General features: G+C 36.4%; 1 protein-coding gene across 3 annotated transcripts in view; it reads left to right on the plus strand.

The window, feature by feature from the left end:
* The window catches only part of Cntn1 (contactin 1), a 311,527-nt gene that overhangs the window by 192,189 nt on the left and 101,498 nt on the right, over positions 1 to 17,840 (plus strand). For all 3 annotated transcript variants that reach the window (XM_036207695.1, XM_036207696.1, XM_036207694.1), the window contains exons 7-13: positions 4,682 to 4,888; positions 7,425 to 7,524; positions 7,676 to 7,857; positions 11,190 to 11,314; positions 11,910 to 12,027; positions 13,238 to 13,388; positions 15,545 to 15,672. In XM_036207695.1, coding sequence (XP_036063588.1) covers positions 4,682 to 4,888; positions 7,425 to 7,524; positions 7,676 to 7,857; positions 11,190 to 11,314; positions 11,910 to 12,027; positions 13,238 to 13,388; positions 15,545 to 15,672 — 1,011 coding nt within the window. The remainder of the gene's footprint in view (positions 1 to 4,681; positions 4,889 to 7,424; positions 7,525 to 7,675; positions 7,858 to 11,189; positions 11,315 to 11,909; positions 12,028 to 13,237; positions 13,389 to 15,544; positions 15,673 to 17,840) is intronic.

A 17,840-nucleotide genomic window follows, 5' to 3' on the forward strand; every position in this document is an offset into this window, starting at 1 on the left:
CTAATTCAGTTGATCAATATGTCTGTATTTTTGTCAGCAGCATGCTTTTTTTTTTTTATTAGTATAGATCTGATGTACTGCCTAAAGTCTGGGATGCTGATACCATGAGTATATTTGCATCTTCCGGTGTCTTCTTCATTTTCTTTCTTCAGTGCCTTAAATGCTTTATTATACAAGGCTTTCACTTGCTGGGATAGAGTTAAATAGGAAGGCTACTGATTTTTGTATGTTTATTTTATATCCTACTACTTTGCTGAAATTGTTTATTGGCTATAGAAGCTTCCTGGTGGACTTTTTTTTTCATCTTTTATGTATAAAATATTATCATCTGCAAGTAAGGATACTTTGACACCTTCCTTCCTTATTTGTATCCCTAGTGCTCTGGCTAAGAGTTCAAGTACTATATTGACTAGGTAGGAAGATAATGGATAGCCTTGTCTTGACCTGATTTTGATGGAAGTGAATTGAATTCCTCTCCATTTGGGTTGATTTTCATATTGGCTTGCTCTAATTTGCTTTTATTATGTTGTGGAATGTCCCTTTTATCCCCATTCTCTATGGGAATTTTATCATGAAAGGATACTGGACTTTGTCAATGGCCTTTTCTGCATCTAATGAGATGCTCCTGAGGGTTTTTTGTTCTTTCATCCATTTTATGTGGTTGATTATGTTTATTGATTTATTATGTTGAATTTACAAGTATTTCATTTAGAATTTTTGTGTCTGTGTGCATATAGGTTTATAATTTTCTTCGTTTATTGATTCTTTGTGTTGTTTTGGTGTCAGGGTAATAGTAGTTTCATAAAAGAATTAGGACATGTTCCTTCTATTTCTATTTTGTGGAATAATTTGAGGAGTATTGGCATTTTTTGTTCTTTGGAGGCTTTGTAGTATTCTGGGCTGAGTCTAACTGGCCTGGGCCTGTTTTTGGTTGGGAGATTTTTAATTACTGCTTCTATTTCAGTGGGGGCTATTGGTCTGTTTAACTTGTTTATTTTATCTTAATTTGTTTTGGTGAGTTGTATATATCAAGAAATCCATTCATGTCTTTAGATTTTCCAGTTTTGTAAAATGCAGATTTTTAAAGTACGTTCTTTTGATTCTCTGAATTTCCTGTGTCTGTTGTAATGTCTTCGTTTTCATGTTTAATTGTATTAATTTGGATCTTACCTCTTGTGTTTTAGTTAATTGGCTAAGGGTTTGCCAATCTTGTTGATTTCATCAAGGAACCTACTCTGTTTCATTGATTCTTTAATTTTTGATGGTTACTATATCATTTATATTGGCCCTGGGTTTGATTATTTCTTTCTGTTTATCTCTTTTGGGTATTATTTCTTATTGCCTAGAGCTTTCAAATGAGCTCTTAAGTTTTTTCTCCTTTAAGAAATATTTTATAAGCACTTAATGCAATGAACTTACCTATAAAAACTGTCTTCATTGTGTCTCATAGGTTTAGATACATCTGTTTTCATTTTCACTAAATTCTAGAAAGATTTTAATTTCCTTTAAATGTATGTCTTGACCAGATTTTTATTCAGTAGTTATTTGTTCAGTTACCATGAGCTTGTATACTTTCTGCCATTTATTGCTGTTGATATCCAGCTTTTATCCCATGGCGGTCAAGTAGGATGCTGTTATTTCAATTTTCCTATATCTGTTGAGATTTAATACAATTTTGAAGAAATTTTGAGTGATTTTAGAGAAAGTTTCAAGATCTTCTCAGAAGAAATTATATTCCTTATTGTCTGGGGTGATATTTTATTGATGTTTCTAGGTCCTTTTTGATATATGACATTATTAACGTGAGCATTTTTCTGTTTGTTTGTTTTTGCTATATGATGTGTCTATTGCTGAAGTAGTATTGAAGTCGCCCACTGTCATTGTGTTATGGTCAGTATTGGATTTTAACTGTAGTACTAGTCTTTCTTTTATCATCTTGGGTGCCCTTGTGCTTGGTGCATAGATGTTTACAATAGTAATGACCTTTTGGTGGATTTTTTTTCCTCTAATGGCTGTGTAGTTCAGAAGAAATATCAATCTCTTCTAATTAGGTTTTGTTTGAAATCTGTTTTGCTAACTACTGAAATAGTTATGCCTCCTTGCTTCTTGGCACCTTCTGAAGAATATCTTTCCCCATCTTTTTATCCTAAAGTGACGTCTGTCTTTGATTGTAAGGTATGTGTCTTCAGTGCAGCAGAAAGAAAGATCCTGTCTTCTCATTCAATCTGGTAGTCTGTGTCTTTTTACTGGGAAATTGAACTCTATAACTGAGGATTGTTAATGAATAGTGTTTATTAATTAATGATATGTTGTTAATGGCATTTTGTAAATATTTATTTCATGGTCCTCGTGGGTGTAGCTAACCTTTTCTTCACACTGACATTTTCCTTTCAGTTCCTTCTGTGGAGTCGAATTAGTGCACAGAAAATGCTTAAATTTGTTTTTATCATGAGATGTTTTTCTTTCTCTGTCAACTGTGAAAGATAGTTTTTAGGTATAGTACTCTGGGCCAGAATTTGTTATCTCAGTTTGTAGAGCATCCATGCAGTCCCATCAAGCTTTCAGAGTCTCCATTGAAAAATCAGGTGTTATTCTAATGGCTCTATATTTATATGTGACTGACTTGTTTGTTTGATGTTTTTGTTTTTGTTTTGTTTTTACTTTGTAGCTTTTAATAGCTTTTCTTTGTTCTGTCCATTTAGTGTTTTTAATTACTATGTGTTGTGACAGGCAATTTCTTTACTGGTCCTATTAGGAATTCTGTATGCCTGTCATTACTTGATAGAAATGTATTTCTTTAGATCAGGGAATTTTCTTTTATGGTTTTGTTTTATACATGTATAAATATATATAATGTGCCTTTGACCTGGGTTTTTTCTCTTTCCTCTATATCTATAATTTGTAGATCTGGTCTTTTCATAGTATCCCAGATTGTCTAAAGGTTTTTAATCTGGGTTTTGTTGTTATTGTTGTTGTTGTTATTGTTTTACATTGAGCATTTTCTTTGACTGAGCTATCCATTTCCTCTATCCTGTCTTCCACACTCAAAAACCTATTCCACATCTTGAACCCCATTGGTGAGGCTGACCTCTGAGATTTTTGTTTGATATCTTGTTGTCCTTTATTTTTAGTTTGAATTTTCTTTAGTGATTCTATTTTTTGTTTGTTCAACTCTACTTTCATGTTTTGAATTTTTTTTTAATTATTTCATTCCCCTGTGTTCTCATGGTCTTCATTAAGGCATTTATTCACATCCTCTTTAAGGTCATTGGAAAATATTCATAATTGGTACTTTTGATGCCCTTTTTTTAGTGCCCTTCAGTTAAATTGCTTTTCTCAGGGCACATTACAATATGGTTGCTGACTTTTGGTGGAGGCATACTGTCATGGTTATTCATGTTTATGTTTTGGAAGATAGACATCTGGAATTGCCGTGTTTGAAGTAATTCTTGAAGTAGGTATCCGCTCTTGTCTTGGTTAGTCATTGCTTACTATGGATTCAATCAGTGTGTGGGACTGTGGCATCTCTGATTCCCAGCCGAGAAATGTGGCTGTGTGGTCCCCAGTTAGAGTGATTCTGTGGTTCCATCCAGAGTCACAGGAATGGGATACACTAGAAGGAAATGCAAAAGCAGAAGTGAAGAACTAGGAAACCCTAGACCCTGAGTCCCACCTAAGACCTAGTCTCATGGAGGTGATGGTAGGCTAGGAGGAGGGACTGAGCCAGTTGGGTGGCTGCAGGTTTAAGAGTAAGAGTGGAGAGACTTGGACGGAAGATGAAGGATAATAAAGCTCACCTACCTGAGTCCCAGCCAAATATGGAAGCTGTGGGTCCCTGGTGGAGATGTCTTCAATGTCAGCAGGCATACACAAATAAAATGAATTCTTCTTTAAAGATAATTATATTGCATATTGCCTAATATTAAGAAAACCAGCAACATGCTTTTCTTCCATTCATGTTTTTTTTAATTTTTATTTCTTTATTTGTTTGTTTATTTATTTGTTTGTTTGTTTGTTTGTTTTTGGTTTTTTGAGACAGGGTTTCTCTGTGTAGCTTTGGAGCCTGCCTGGAACTTGCTTTGTAGACCAGGCTGGCCTCGAACTCACAGAGATCTGCTGCCTCTGCCTTCCGAGTGCAGGGATTAATGGCATGCACCATCACTGCCCGGCTGTGGTTTTTGTATTTTTTAATAGGACAATATATTTAAATTAAATACACATATTTAATTTAAATTGGAGCACTGAAACCAGAGATTTAGCCAATAAACTGGGTTGACTTGAGCTTATTTGTGAATCTGAGTAGGAAAGACAGATATGAGCTGTGTAACCATCAGACCTGGATTCAGATTCTCAGTTCTCTTTAACAGTAATGAACACTGTGAAAGATGTTTAACCCATTTCAGTTCATTCACCAATGAGATGGAAGCAAGAATGTTGATACTCTGCAAAGTGCTAGAGATAGATAATTGATAGATACAGAGAGAGAGATTCAATTGTTTACTATGACAATTATATTCTTGAAAATATGGTAGTTATGAAAAAAATGTGTTCTGGCTCAAGTTCCAATATTTACTGATTGATATATAACCTCTGACAGACTGTATGCTGTTTTGTAATTAGAAAACAAAATCTGCACTTACAAAGAAGAGCTTACCATTTAGCAGACAATATTTTCTTCTAGATGATCTTAGCTACCGCTGGCTCCTGAATGAATTTCCTGTATTTATCACAATGGATAAACGAAGATTTGTGTCTCAGACGAATGGCAATCTCTACATTGCCAACGTTGAGTCTTCTGACAGAGGCAACTACTCCTGCTTTGTGTCCAGTCCTTCTATTACAAAAAGTGTGTTCAGCAAATTTATACCTCTCATTCCAATACCTGAACGTAAGTATCTTATTTGTTACACTGTTTTTGCACAGTTATCTGTGTACAGTACATTTATAATAATGATCTGCTGTTTTCCTGGGGAGGGCAGCATATAGAGTATGTGGGGTGGATGATTTAATCTCTAACATTTGAAGTTCGATTTCATTCATAAAGTTACCCTAAAATGGCTTCTAGCTTAGGAAGAATATTGGGGGTTTGATTTATAGTTCAAGGCCCCCACAGAATTACCATGGGGATCTGCTTTTTGTTTCATGACCATTTCCACTTGATAGTAAATTTGTAATCACATAATTAGAAAAAGATATTGATGATTTTAAGGAACTATTTACATGGTACAAATAAATATAAATAATTGCCATTTCTGCTTTAAGTTAATTAGCATATGTTACCGTGACCTGTGTGCTGGGGTCATACTCCATCTCCATTTTAAATTTTGAAAAAATTTTTTCCATAAATTTTGAACGTGCTCACTACCTGAGGTGTGCTTTATCACACCACAGCGTGTGTTTCTCTGATCCCACCATAACCCCAGCTCTTCTGCTACATTAGCAGTAGTGAGTACACCCTTCAAAACTGACCCATTTTTCCTCTCTTCCCATAAATGTGTGAAGTGCCACAGTGCCAACGGCATTCCCCTGTCCCTTCTCCTTGTCAGGAAACAGTCACGTCATGGATATTCAGCAAACACTGTTTGACTTTCTGGCTCATTAGTTCTGGCTTCACTGTTTCGAAAGGTTCACTGTGCCCTCTGGGAAGGGGCCTGGATTAGCTTTCCTGCTGTTTCACAAGTGCACTTCCCCTCCATCCTCTGCACATTCCCTTATTTCCTGTCTCAGTGGTGGACAGATTTCTACAGCCAATCCCTTCAGCTGCTCTGGCTCACATCTCCTTTGGTTCAGGACTTCCCCAAATCACTTCTTCTCCTTTACTGTCTCAGAATCTGATCTTCTCATTCTGCATGTTCTTTCCTAGTCAATGAAGGCTGTCTGGAATAATCATAAGAAACTCATATTTATTCAATCCAAGGGCAGTTTTCATCTGCCTCTCACAGATTTTCCTCTCCCTTTCTCAAGGCTCAGCTCCCTTTTCTGGCATGTCTTATACAGCACGAATCACCAGATGTGCCTCTTTCTCATAGTTCTCTCTGGTTGTTTCTAGATATTCTCACTAAACTACATGTTTTCAGTTGTGGTCATGTGAATGGATTTTTCACATCTCTAGCTTTTTCTTATGTTTAGGCGTTAGTTAAATCTCCATCCTGGGCTTGTCCTACAAAACCCTCAAGGACATGAAGTGTTCAGAGCATACCCATTGCGTTCCCACACAGCCCCCTCTTCCTTCTAGTATCCTTCAGCCAGATTGGCTGTAACTGCTTGTGCCTCCTAACCTGCAACGTTTGCATGTATCAGTTCTTCCCTTCCTCTGATGCTCAGAACAGCTAACTTTGTGGTTTTTAATTAAATCAGTATGTAAACAAACCACTTGGAAGTTCTCAGAAAAATATGAAATCCAAATTCTGATTCCAGAAGCCTTAACACGGCCATCAAGGTCTCGCCTTGAGCCAAAGGTAAGATCTAGACCAAATCCTACTGGTATTTACTCATTGACAAAATTGGTCTCAAAACATCTAATACCTTGTTCTCTGGCATTCAGCTGATCTTTAGGTCATATATTTTAACATTGTTTGACTTCCTCCATATTTTCTTTAATTCTCTGCATCGTCTTAGAACTTTGTCAAGAACTGGTTCAATTCAGTTTCCATTTTTGACTAAGATTCCCATAGCCACTCTGAAATCTGAACTCCTTATTTGCTGACCACTCTTTCAGACTAATTATTTTGTTTTGCCTTCTGTATTGTCATGGTATGTTCATTTATTTATTTTTATGCAGTATAAAGTACACACTCATGCTTTGGTGGTTAATAATGCATGAAGCCTTTTAGAGCCTGTTTCTACCACTACTTATTTCAGGACCAATATGCTGAACGATGGTGACACGTAATATCTGTAATGTAACAATAGCACTCTCGGAATAAGAGTGATAATGTTATGGTAACGGTCTCTCTGTGTCATTTCTCTTACTCCATTTCCTTACTTTCTGAGGATAATTTTTTCCTACATTTCTCTTTGCTCAATCCACCTCTTTTTCTCCCTTCCTTCTCTCTCTTCCTTTCCATTTTTCATATTCTCATTTCTTTCTTCTCTTCCAAAGTTTTCAAGCACCTTATAGCACTGATCACAGTATTTTATATGTATTTGAAGCCCCTTAAAAGAGACCTTGAAATTTTGTAGTTGACTTAGTCTGATTAGTTACAGGTATCAGAATGTGTGATGAACTTCATACTTGCACACATTGTACATATACAAACAAATATATATTGGGACAAATGATATGTATGTAGAGAAAAATGTCCATATGGGTGCAGTTCTAAACTACAAAATTTCATGATGTTAAAAAATAAAAAAATATATACTGTGAATTATATGTTATGGGTGTCTGTGTTTTCTTTTCTTTCTTTCTTTTTTAATATTAGGAACAACCAAGCCATATCCTGCTGATATTGTAGTGCAGTTCAAGGACATATATACCATGATGGGCCAAAATGTGACTTTAGAGTGTTTTGCTCTTGGAAAGTAAGTATGCTCGTGCTTTTCATTGACATGCATAGAAACAAAGTAGGTGTTATGCCTTTTCAGGAAGTAAATGACGTAAGTGCTTAGCTGTAAATGCCAGGCTATCTTCTTTAAACACTGTGTCTTGAGCTTTTGTATTTCTGATTTCAAGCCCTGTTCCTGATATCCGATGGAGGAAGGTGCTAGAACCCATGCCTAGCACTGCTGAGATAAGCACCTCAGGGGCTGTCCTCAAGATCTTCAACATCCAGTTAGAAGATGAAGGCATCTATGAATGTGAGGCTGAGAACATTAGAGGAAAGGACAAACACCAGGCAAGAATTTATGTGCAAGGTAGATATTTTAATTTTCTACAAGTGCTACCAATGTCTTATTCAAAGGCCTTTCCATACTTGAAGAACTATCATAGAATGACAGTCTTAAAAGAAATGATATATATTATTCAGATTAGTGAGATATTTACCTTATGTCAAACTACATTACAACTCTGAGTTATAGCCAATATGAACTTATGCTTTTGATATCATGATTATAGTAATAGGTTGATAGTTGTTGATAATTTTTTAAAAAATGATCATTTAATCTTCTGTCATTCTCTTTTCTTCAGTATCTTTATTTATAGAAGAACCAATCCATTATGGCTTAAAGTTTGAGTCAGTGGTTTACAAAGCTTAATATGCCTCAAAATTCCCTGAGGGGCTTGATAAGGTACTGGCTATTGGGCCTTCCTTAGAATTTCTGACTCAGAAGAATACTGTGAGCTTCAGAATATGTATTTCTTAAAAAAAAAAAATCCCCAGATGCTTGTGTTACTGAAGCTAGAGAACCCATGGTGTAAGGAATCATCTCTTTTTACTTTAACAAAATTATTTTGGTGCAAGTCCTTGATCCTTACCCACTAGAGTAAGCATATCTGGGAAGACAGATTTTTTTTTTCAGCAACTCAGAATTTAATTTTTTCTTAAAATTTATTAAAATTTTACATGTATAGCTGTTTTGCCTGCATGTATTTATGTGTATGACATGTATGCCTGGTGCCTGCAGAGGCCAGAAGAGGGCATTAGATCCCCTGCAACTGTAGTTACTGATGGTTTGAATGCCAAGTACATACTGAAAATTTAATACAAGTCCTCTACAAGAGCAACACGTGCTTTTAATCAGTGAGCCTTGTCTCCAGGTTCAGAATGTTAGGACTTCTTGAGAATGAAATCATCATTATAACTTTCCATAATATGGAATAAACACTAGGTTTCAATGAATTTATTCTGATTTATTGTTTGTCTGTTTGTTCTGTGACATGGTCTTTCTCTTTATCCCCAGTGGTCCTATAACTTCCTGCCTAGACCAGGCTGACCCCAAGCTCACAGCAATCCACTTGCCTCTGCCTCCTGCTGTTTTGCTGTGTTTTCAACACTGGTTAACGATCTGTTTATCTTCTGTTAATCTCTCCCAAACATACAGAGTCATCTGAAGTCTAAAAAGTTTGTCTCCATATCCAGTTGTATTCTGTCTTAATTCACTGCAACTTTTTTCTCTTAAGAACTTCTTACTGAAACGGTTCTTCTGTAATCACCCAGAATGTCTGGTTGCTAAAGCTGATTCTTTCTCAGCTCCATCTGAGCAGATGGGACAGCATCAGCAGCCACACTTATCCACCTCTCCTCTCCGCTTCATTTTCTGTGCTTGGCACCTGGATCCCACACTTCATTTACACATACCACTCCTATTCAGATGATTTTCACACAGTGATCAGAATCAGTAGTTGACCTTCTCTGTGTCCTCCTATGGTTTCATCTATGGACACGATTTTAAAAATCCACAGCCTTAGAGATCTAATCTAGATATGTCCCCTGAGCTACAGACCTGACTATCCAATGGATTAACCTCATTAACTTGACACATAGCAAGTGTGTGTGGAATAGCTCCAGGGGAAGGAAGATATTTGTGAGCTTCTTGAATGTCTTGAATAATATCACCACTTTTGCACTGGGTCCATTGATTATAGGTAATGTTTTTTTTTTTCAATGCATTTAGAAAACTTCAGGTTCTCAGTAAAATAAAATTGTGAACTGTCAAATATCTAAGGCCTTAAAAGCATCAATGTGACAGAGCAGGTATTTGTATGAAGTCATTTAAAATAGCTTTATTTCTCCTTTGCTAGTAAGATATCTTCATTTTATATCTGTTTAAGCAAACTATCTTCAAAAACTATATAATGGAACCATAGATGGAGTTCACTGTGGTGATTCTATTATTTATTCTTGCCATTGTATTGTGTATTGTGGCATCTATGTGTCACTCTGGGAGAACAAGGTAGCAAAGATGTCGTTAAAGTACTGAAGAGATTCTGTACAACATAAAATGTGTATTCAGTTAGAAAATTCACCAGCATTCAATTTCTGAAAATTCTTCCCAGATGTTTACAAACAAATAGTTAGTGAAAAAAAGAAGCTAATCAGATTGTACACTACAAAGTGTGCATAGAGAGACATGTATTTAATCTTTATATTGGTTTAATGTTGATAGTCTGTGGAGCTGAGAAAATATTTTCTGGTTTCATATATTTACATTTCTAGTAAGACATGTATGGTACTTTCTACAGACAATATAAAACAAAGTTTAATTTTCAATAAAAGGGAGATAAAATGGTATCCTCCCCTAAGAAATCTCTCTGTGTTCCTTTTCTTATTTTATACTATTTACTTATATTTGTCTAGGCTACTTAGATAACTTAAATACTTAACAAGACTAACTTTTTGGGTCGAAACATTCTTTTTTCCTCTAAGGAAATTCCTAGTGTTTTTTTTTTTCATTTTTTTTTTTACAACCACATAGATAAAAATAAAAACTGAAAATAAAGTCCATTTCACTCAAGCAAGAGTTTCCCCAGTAACAGCTACTGAAGGAGCTGCTATATGAAGTGTATTAAAGTGCCCTGTTCATTTTTATAGCTGGAATAAGATGCTACATTGGTCAATACACAAAAGTTCCTTTAAGAAGATAATGTGTAATGTGGAGAATGTAGAATGTCCTGTATCTTGATCCAAAAGGTGAAAATACATGTATATTTATATATAATATAATATAATATAATATAATATAATATAATAATATATTATATATAATAACCAATTCAGGCATAGCTCTCTTAAAAAATCTCAATTGTAATTTTGGCATATCTGAAAGATTCAAGTTATAAGGAACAAATCAATTAATTTAGCATTTATCTTGAATTAGCTTTTAAATTTGTAAATTAAAAACACTATTTAACAGGGCTAGAAAGATGCTTCTGAAGTTAAAAGCACTACTTGCTCTTTCATAGGACTGGAATTCAGTTCTCAGCCATCATCTCAGGTGGCTCCAACTGCCTATAGCTCCAGCTCCAGGGGACCCAGTGCTCTCTGGTCTTTAGGAGCACCTACATGCACATGGTGTACATAAAATCATGCAGGCACACACATACACATACATAAAAATAAATAATTACTAACTAAATTACAGTCATCTTATTCTATGATAGTGTATGGTTTTTGTAGAATATAGACCTGTGTAAGCAGACATACGACATCTGATATATTGGCCAGAATAAAGCTAACAAAATGCAAAATTTAGGCTCTTGAGATTGTGATGGGTATTGAGACACTTATAATGTTCCTCCTATGCAGCGTTTCCTGAATGGGTAGAGCATATCAATGACACCGAGGTGGACATAGGCAGTGACCTCTACTGGCCTTGTGTGGCCACAGGAAAGCCCATCCCGACCATCAGATGGCTGAAAAATGGATATGCGGTAAGTATGTTGAAGTGCCTTGCTGTTCCTGAATCTGTGTTTAGGCAGCCACAGAATGGTCACTAGAGTAAGGATCCTTGGGCCTTGAAGTAGAACTCTTCCTTGAAAAACAAAAGTATCTTCTCTCGGTTTCAACAGCTTTCTGTAATCGTATCTTTACCTCTCTCTTTTTTTCCTTATTTTTCCTGTGTTCCACTTCCCCCCTTCCTGTTGAACCATGTCCACTCATATTGTCCCCTCTTTGCCACTGTTTCCCTGAACCCCACAGAAACAGAGGTAAGATGAGACGCGCTAAGTCCTACCCTAGCCTTGGGACAAGTGGCAGCGGTGGGCCCCTTCTCTACCTTCCCACTATAAGCTCACAGCTGGTCCAAAGGGGAAAAAGTGGACTCTCAGCTCTGTAAGATGAATAGAACAAGGGCCACTGGGCATGGTAAGTGGGTTGGTCTTCTCCATGCCGTGAAAACCCCAGTCTGTGCATCTTAGGAGAGAATGGGAGTGGATGAACACAACGTATGTTCAGTGTTAACCTAAAGGTGAATGAGGAGTTTACATCCGTGTTCCTCAAAGCTGTGTCTTTTCTCTTACTCTTCAGTATCACAAAGGGGAACTGAGACTGTATGACGTGACTTTTGATAACGCTGGGATGTACCAGTGCATAGCGGAAAATGCGTATGGATCCATTTATGCAAACGCTGAGCTCAAGATCCTGGGTCAGTATCCTTTCCAAATTCTGATAAATGTTTATCAAACAAACAGCATATAAAATGGTGAAAGAGTACCCATAGCTCACATTCAATTTCATTTTACTTTTGTTAGATGCACAACACACATTGGTAACATGTTTATGAATTGCCAGTTATTAAAATTCAGACTAAAGGAACAATGAAATAGACTAAATATTTGCTGTATACGACTTCCTCGGAGCTTGTTACGTGTTCATAATCCAGTCCCAGCATCAACCTACCTACCAAGCAGACATGTTAATAAGATGCTCAGATGATTTTGACGGGCAGTTATAGTTTAAGAATCACTAACCTAAACAATAAGGAGTCAAATGCACACCAGCCTGAAAAGTGTCCTCAGAAGAGACAAGCTGCAGATGACTGGAACACATTGTGTCTAGTAGCCATGGTGATTGAGCAGTGAACTAGATAGAGGAACTTGGAAGATGTAGAGCATACCTTCACTGGGGTTATCAGCTGTAAGACTGTGTTGTGATTTCACAATTACTATTCTGAGCTGCGGCTTGAAGATGAACTTCACCTGTGCCATGTGCTCCTTAACCAGTTGTTTGGGTCCACTATTCTCCTAGCTGTCTGTAGGTAGGCTCTGAAGAACTGGACTTGTTCCTGTAAGAGTATATGCATTCTGTTGGTGCATAGTGAATAGACAGTGAAGTGTGATTCCATTATTCATTGAAAGGAGTTTTCCTATTCAAATGTTAATCCTACCTGTCAACTACCTGTGACACCATAAAAAAAAAAATTGTACCAATTTAACAAATTGCAATTCTCCTAATAGTATCTTGAAGTATACTGAGTGGAAGGGCTGTGAGCATATGTGAAAATTTATATTAATATAACATTTGTAGTACACAGAGTTCTCTCCATCTTTTTCATTGTTTCCCTTTTGAACATTGAAACAGAATGATTGAATTCAAGATACCTTTTAGGTGAATTATGATGTAAACAAAAATCTTTAGTGACTGATAAAATTATCAGCAATTGTACATTTGAACTGATCAGATGTTATTAAATTACTAAATACAAAGTTATGTATGAAATGCCCATCAACTATAACTGATCATATTTACCTCAGTCCTTCCTATATATTACTAATTTCTAAAAGGAGCTACAATACAGAAGTAGTATTTGGGTTTGCTAGCAAAAAGAGAATGATAATCCTTTGTTTACCTTGTAGCTTTAGCTCCAACTTTTGAAATGAATCCGATGAAGAAAAAGATCCTGGCTGCTAAAGGAGGAAGAGTTATCATTGAATGTAAACCCAAGGCTGCACCCAAACCCAAGTTTTCCTGGAGCAAAGGGACGGAGTGGCTTGTCAACAGCAGCAGGTCAGGTCAGACTGGGACTGAGCTGATGTTCACTGGCTCCTGAGCTCTTACAATGCCACTGTGCTTAGTTTCTTACAGAATTTAAAGTCAGCCTCGTGGCTTCCTCGTGGACTCTCCAAGTTCAGTTTTTGATTGCTATTTTAACTTATTAGCAACTCATTGTCAACAATCACTTTAAAATGAAGTGTTCATGTGCAAGAATTTTTGAATGTTATAAATAATGTATATATATAAATGTTTATATTTTTAAATGATAAATACAAATATGAATTGTTTTAAATTAAAATCTAAACAGCATTCATTAAGAATAAATATAATATTATTTGGGTGAATATAGCTATAAAAAGTAGTGCAAACAAACAGTGACTCACGTGCCTGCAGTGTGCCTGTTCCGTTTTCCCGCTCTGTGAAGAAGTATATGAAGGAATAAGTAGAGCAAGTATGAAAGGCAGAAGCATAGCCATTTGTCATTATCAAGAGTCATGTGGTACCCAAGACTGAATGTACTACAATTTGTAGGACTGGCAGGGCAGGGGGTCTTTAGCTCCAGCATACACAAACCTGAGCAATGCCTTGCATGTGATGCTACTGTGGCTATAGCACCATTAGATGATAGGAGCTTTAGGGTTCCATTATAGTCTCATGGGACTTATATGCAATCATATCACTGAGTAAAATGCACTGACTGAAATGTCATTGTATAATATAGGACTCTTTGAACATGATAAAAATCAATTTAAAGTACACAAATATGCATGTCATATATATTTTTTATAGTATGTGCATATAACATATACTATGTCATATATAGTTATATATAGATACATATATATGTAAACTAATGTTAGTATGGGTATGGAGAAAATTGTTATAGGTTTTCCACTCTTACTTGACTGTAATTTTTATTTCTGTACTTGCAAAATAATTAAATGGGGGATGTGTAGAAGTTTGACAAGGACTTGAAGTTAGAGGACACATTAGTATCTGTATTGTGGGAACATGTACAAAGAGCCAGATGCCAAGATGGCATAAGCCATCTAAGAGCAATGTTTATTAGAGGCAATGTCTGGGAGAGAAAATAGAGAAAGAATTGGATGGGGGTTGGAGAGACATTAAAGGAAGTGCAGGCCGATTTCAGACATGGAGAGTGTGAAGGGAGAGGCAAGATGATTTGATTGAACAGATTTGGATTCTGCACAGTTCTAAGAGAGACTGAGGGGGGCCTAGGAAAGTGCGTTGGCCAAAAGTGCCTCTAAGAGGAGTCTCATGTCTACAAGGATCGGCCTCATTGAAAAGTCTACAGATTCCTGGTGGAGACAGCATCAGGCTGAAGTCTGTGGCCTTCATAAAGCACAGTGACCAGGTTTTTTTGTGCAGAGCATGGGACAGTGGTTCATTACATTTTTTTCACATTTGGCAAAAGAGGCCTGGTTTTGAATCCTCTTTGGTAACAAAGAAAGACTTTTGTTGTTGCATTATCTCAGTGCTTCATTTGTTGTTTTAAAACAGATTCTGAAATAAGCTGTAAGTTAGAACTGCCTAATGAAAGAGAGGGAAGGGAATCTTATTTCACATTGGAGTAGGATTTCAACATTGATTAGTAAGATAGAGATATTCTGATTTTTTTTTTGTCAGACTGTCCTTAAAAAGAACAAATAGTTTTGTTGCTTTTAAAAACTATAGAAGATAAAATTTAGAAAATGATTTAGTTTAAAAAAAGTAGAAGAGGTAACAGAGTATTTAATATTGAATTTAAGTATAAGAGAATGCAAAATAAGAGACCCACAGCCAAGCATTGGGCCAAGTTTGGGGAATCCCTGCTAAAGAGAGGGAGGAAGGGCTGTACCAGCTTGGGGCGGAGGGGGTGGGGCAAGGACATCACAAGAAAATCCACAGAAACAGCTATCCTGGCCTCATAGGTGTACATGTGAATTGGCCTTAGAATTAGCTAGGTAATGATCCATTTAGCTTCCCAGCACTCTACTAATACCCAGCGAGGACATTTGAGACATAGGCTAGACTGTTCAGGCTTGAAAATACTGTCTTACCAAGAAACTGATATAGAATGTAATATTAGCATTTGTAATACACAGTACAGTAATAATGAATGTTATTAAATGATTTCTGTGAATTGTGTGTTTTTTAAAATTTTATAGAATACTCATATGGGAAGATGGTAGCTTGGAAATCAATAATATTACAAGGAATGATGGAGGAGTATATACATGCTTTGCCGAAAATAATAGGGGAAAAGCTAATAGCACTGGGACTCTGGTGATCACAAGTAAGAAACCCTTTGATACTTGAGTCATTCTGTTTTAAGCAATAATGCTTAAGTTTTACAGGATTACATATATGTCATTCAAAACTAAGCTTCTAATACAGTCATTGTATTGATGAATTTCCATTTCAGAAGCCTTCTTGGCAAGTTTCTTCTTCTGAGGCATTGTTACTGCAACTGGATATGAAAACATCCTATTCCTTTGCAGAGGGGATCAGAATATTTTGGATTTTATTCCTCTTTTAATCTTTATACTGAGGTTTTTGGTTTTTTTTTATAATTTTGTACATGTAGAATGTGCATTCTGATTGTTATAACCACATCTCTATATAACCCCTTCCCCCATTACCCTCTTCCTCTCTAAAAGTCCCCTCCTTACTCTAACAACTTTGTTATTGCTGTTTAGTAGTGGTAGTTGGGTTTGTTACTGTGTTAAGAGCCACTGAGTTTGACCCGTGTCATCTGTGTGAACATGGTTTTGCAACTTTACCTGTTGGAACATGGTAGGCATCTCAATTGGACAAGAATGGCCCCTCTTCCAGAACCCATCAGTAGCCAATAATTACACAGGCAGAGGGTGAGCCCCATAAACTCAGGCTTGTGTAGCCTCACTGTAGACCAGCACAGCTGCTATGAAGTCATGGCTGCATTGGTTCTGCCATGGCCAGAAGACAGCACTTTAGAACTCTTCTATCAATCAGCTCTTCATCCTTTTCCTCTTTCCTTTATAAAGTTCTCTGAGCTTTATAAGGTGTAGTATAAATACTGTGCTTAGGGCTAAGCATTCAGCTGCCACTTATTTTCAGCACTTTAAGATGTCATGAACCTGTGTGTGCACTGCCATCCATTTGCAGATACCTCTGATCCAAAGCTAGGAATAGCATTTGTCTATGGGTATAAACATACAACTCTAGAAGGAAGTTTGGCATGATGACAACTTAGAAGAACAATAGTATCAAGCTTGTTCCTAAGGTCTTAGACCTCCTTGGTTTCTGAATAGGTTTATAATAACAGTTATGAATTGCTTAATGTGGAGCCAGCTTCAAATCCAATTAGAGCAGATTGTTGCACCCATAACAATGATGCCACAATTGCATAAGTGGGCATATCTTCCCTGATGTTTATTGGTATAGGCCATAGGGTTTATAGCTGCATAAGACTGTTGATGCCTTAACTCACCCAGCACTCTATATAGCATATTATAACAACATGAAAGCTGGGCAGCAGGGAGAAGACTTCCAGGCTCAGTTTCAGCTACATTTCTCTGTACCTTGTAACAAAAGTTTTCATTCATAGGTTTTACAAAATAGTTATAGTGACAAGGGCCCTGTATTATTTTGGAATCTCTGGCCCATGACCAACAACTCATCATGATGTATCGCATACCTGCTACTATTGTTTCCTTAGCCACTTTGATTTTCAAGAATAGCGTTAATCTAAACAAGGATAGCTCCATTCTCTCTCTCTCTCTCTCTCTCTCTCTCTCTCTCTCTCTCTCTCTCTCTCATTCTAACATTTTATTTTTAAATGTATTTTTCATAAATCTTTAGTTTTGGTTTACCCTTCTTGCATCCTCATCTACCCCATCTTTCAACACCCATCCCTGGCTTCCCACTCCCTAAATTTCTTCTATTTGTTTTTATATTGCCTGTGAATTTCTATCCCCTTCCCCTTAAGGAATTTCCCCACATCAGCGGTCCTTTTCTTGTTTTCTTACTTCTACAGATGTTCTAGTTTTAACACAAAAATGTAAAGATTTGAAGTGAGGAACCATATATGATAGAAAACATATATATATTTTATCTTTCTGAGCCTAGGTTACTTATTTTTTCTAGTCTCACAAATTCACCTGAACATTTCATATTTTCATTTTCCTCTGTAGCTGAACACAATTCTATTGTGTATGTGTATGGTAGGACATCAATCTATGTCTTTTAGGCTTTTAAAAATCTTCATTGAAAAATTACCATCATCAGAATTGATGGACATTCCTTTATATGTGACTTGGTGTTTCTCTCTTGCATCTTTCAATATCCCTTCTTTCTTCTGTACATTTAGACTTTCGACTATTATATAACATGGGGAACTTCTTTTGATACTATTTGGGGTTTGATTGATTGATTTGTTTGCTTCTTTCCTCTGAGGGGTCTTCTCTTCCCCTACACTTCAGA

The sequence above is a fragment of the Onychomys torridus genome, chromosome 16 (genome assembly GCF_903995425.1).
Source record: "Onychomys torridus chromosome 16, mOncTor1.1, whole genome shotgun sequence".
In the NCBI taxonomy this organism is placed as follows: domain Eukaryota; kingdom Metazoa; phylum Chordata; class Mammalia; order Rodentia; family Cricetidae; genus Onychomys; species Onychomys torridus.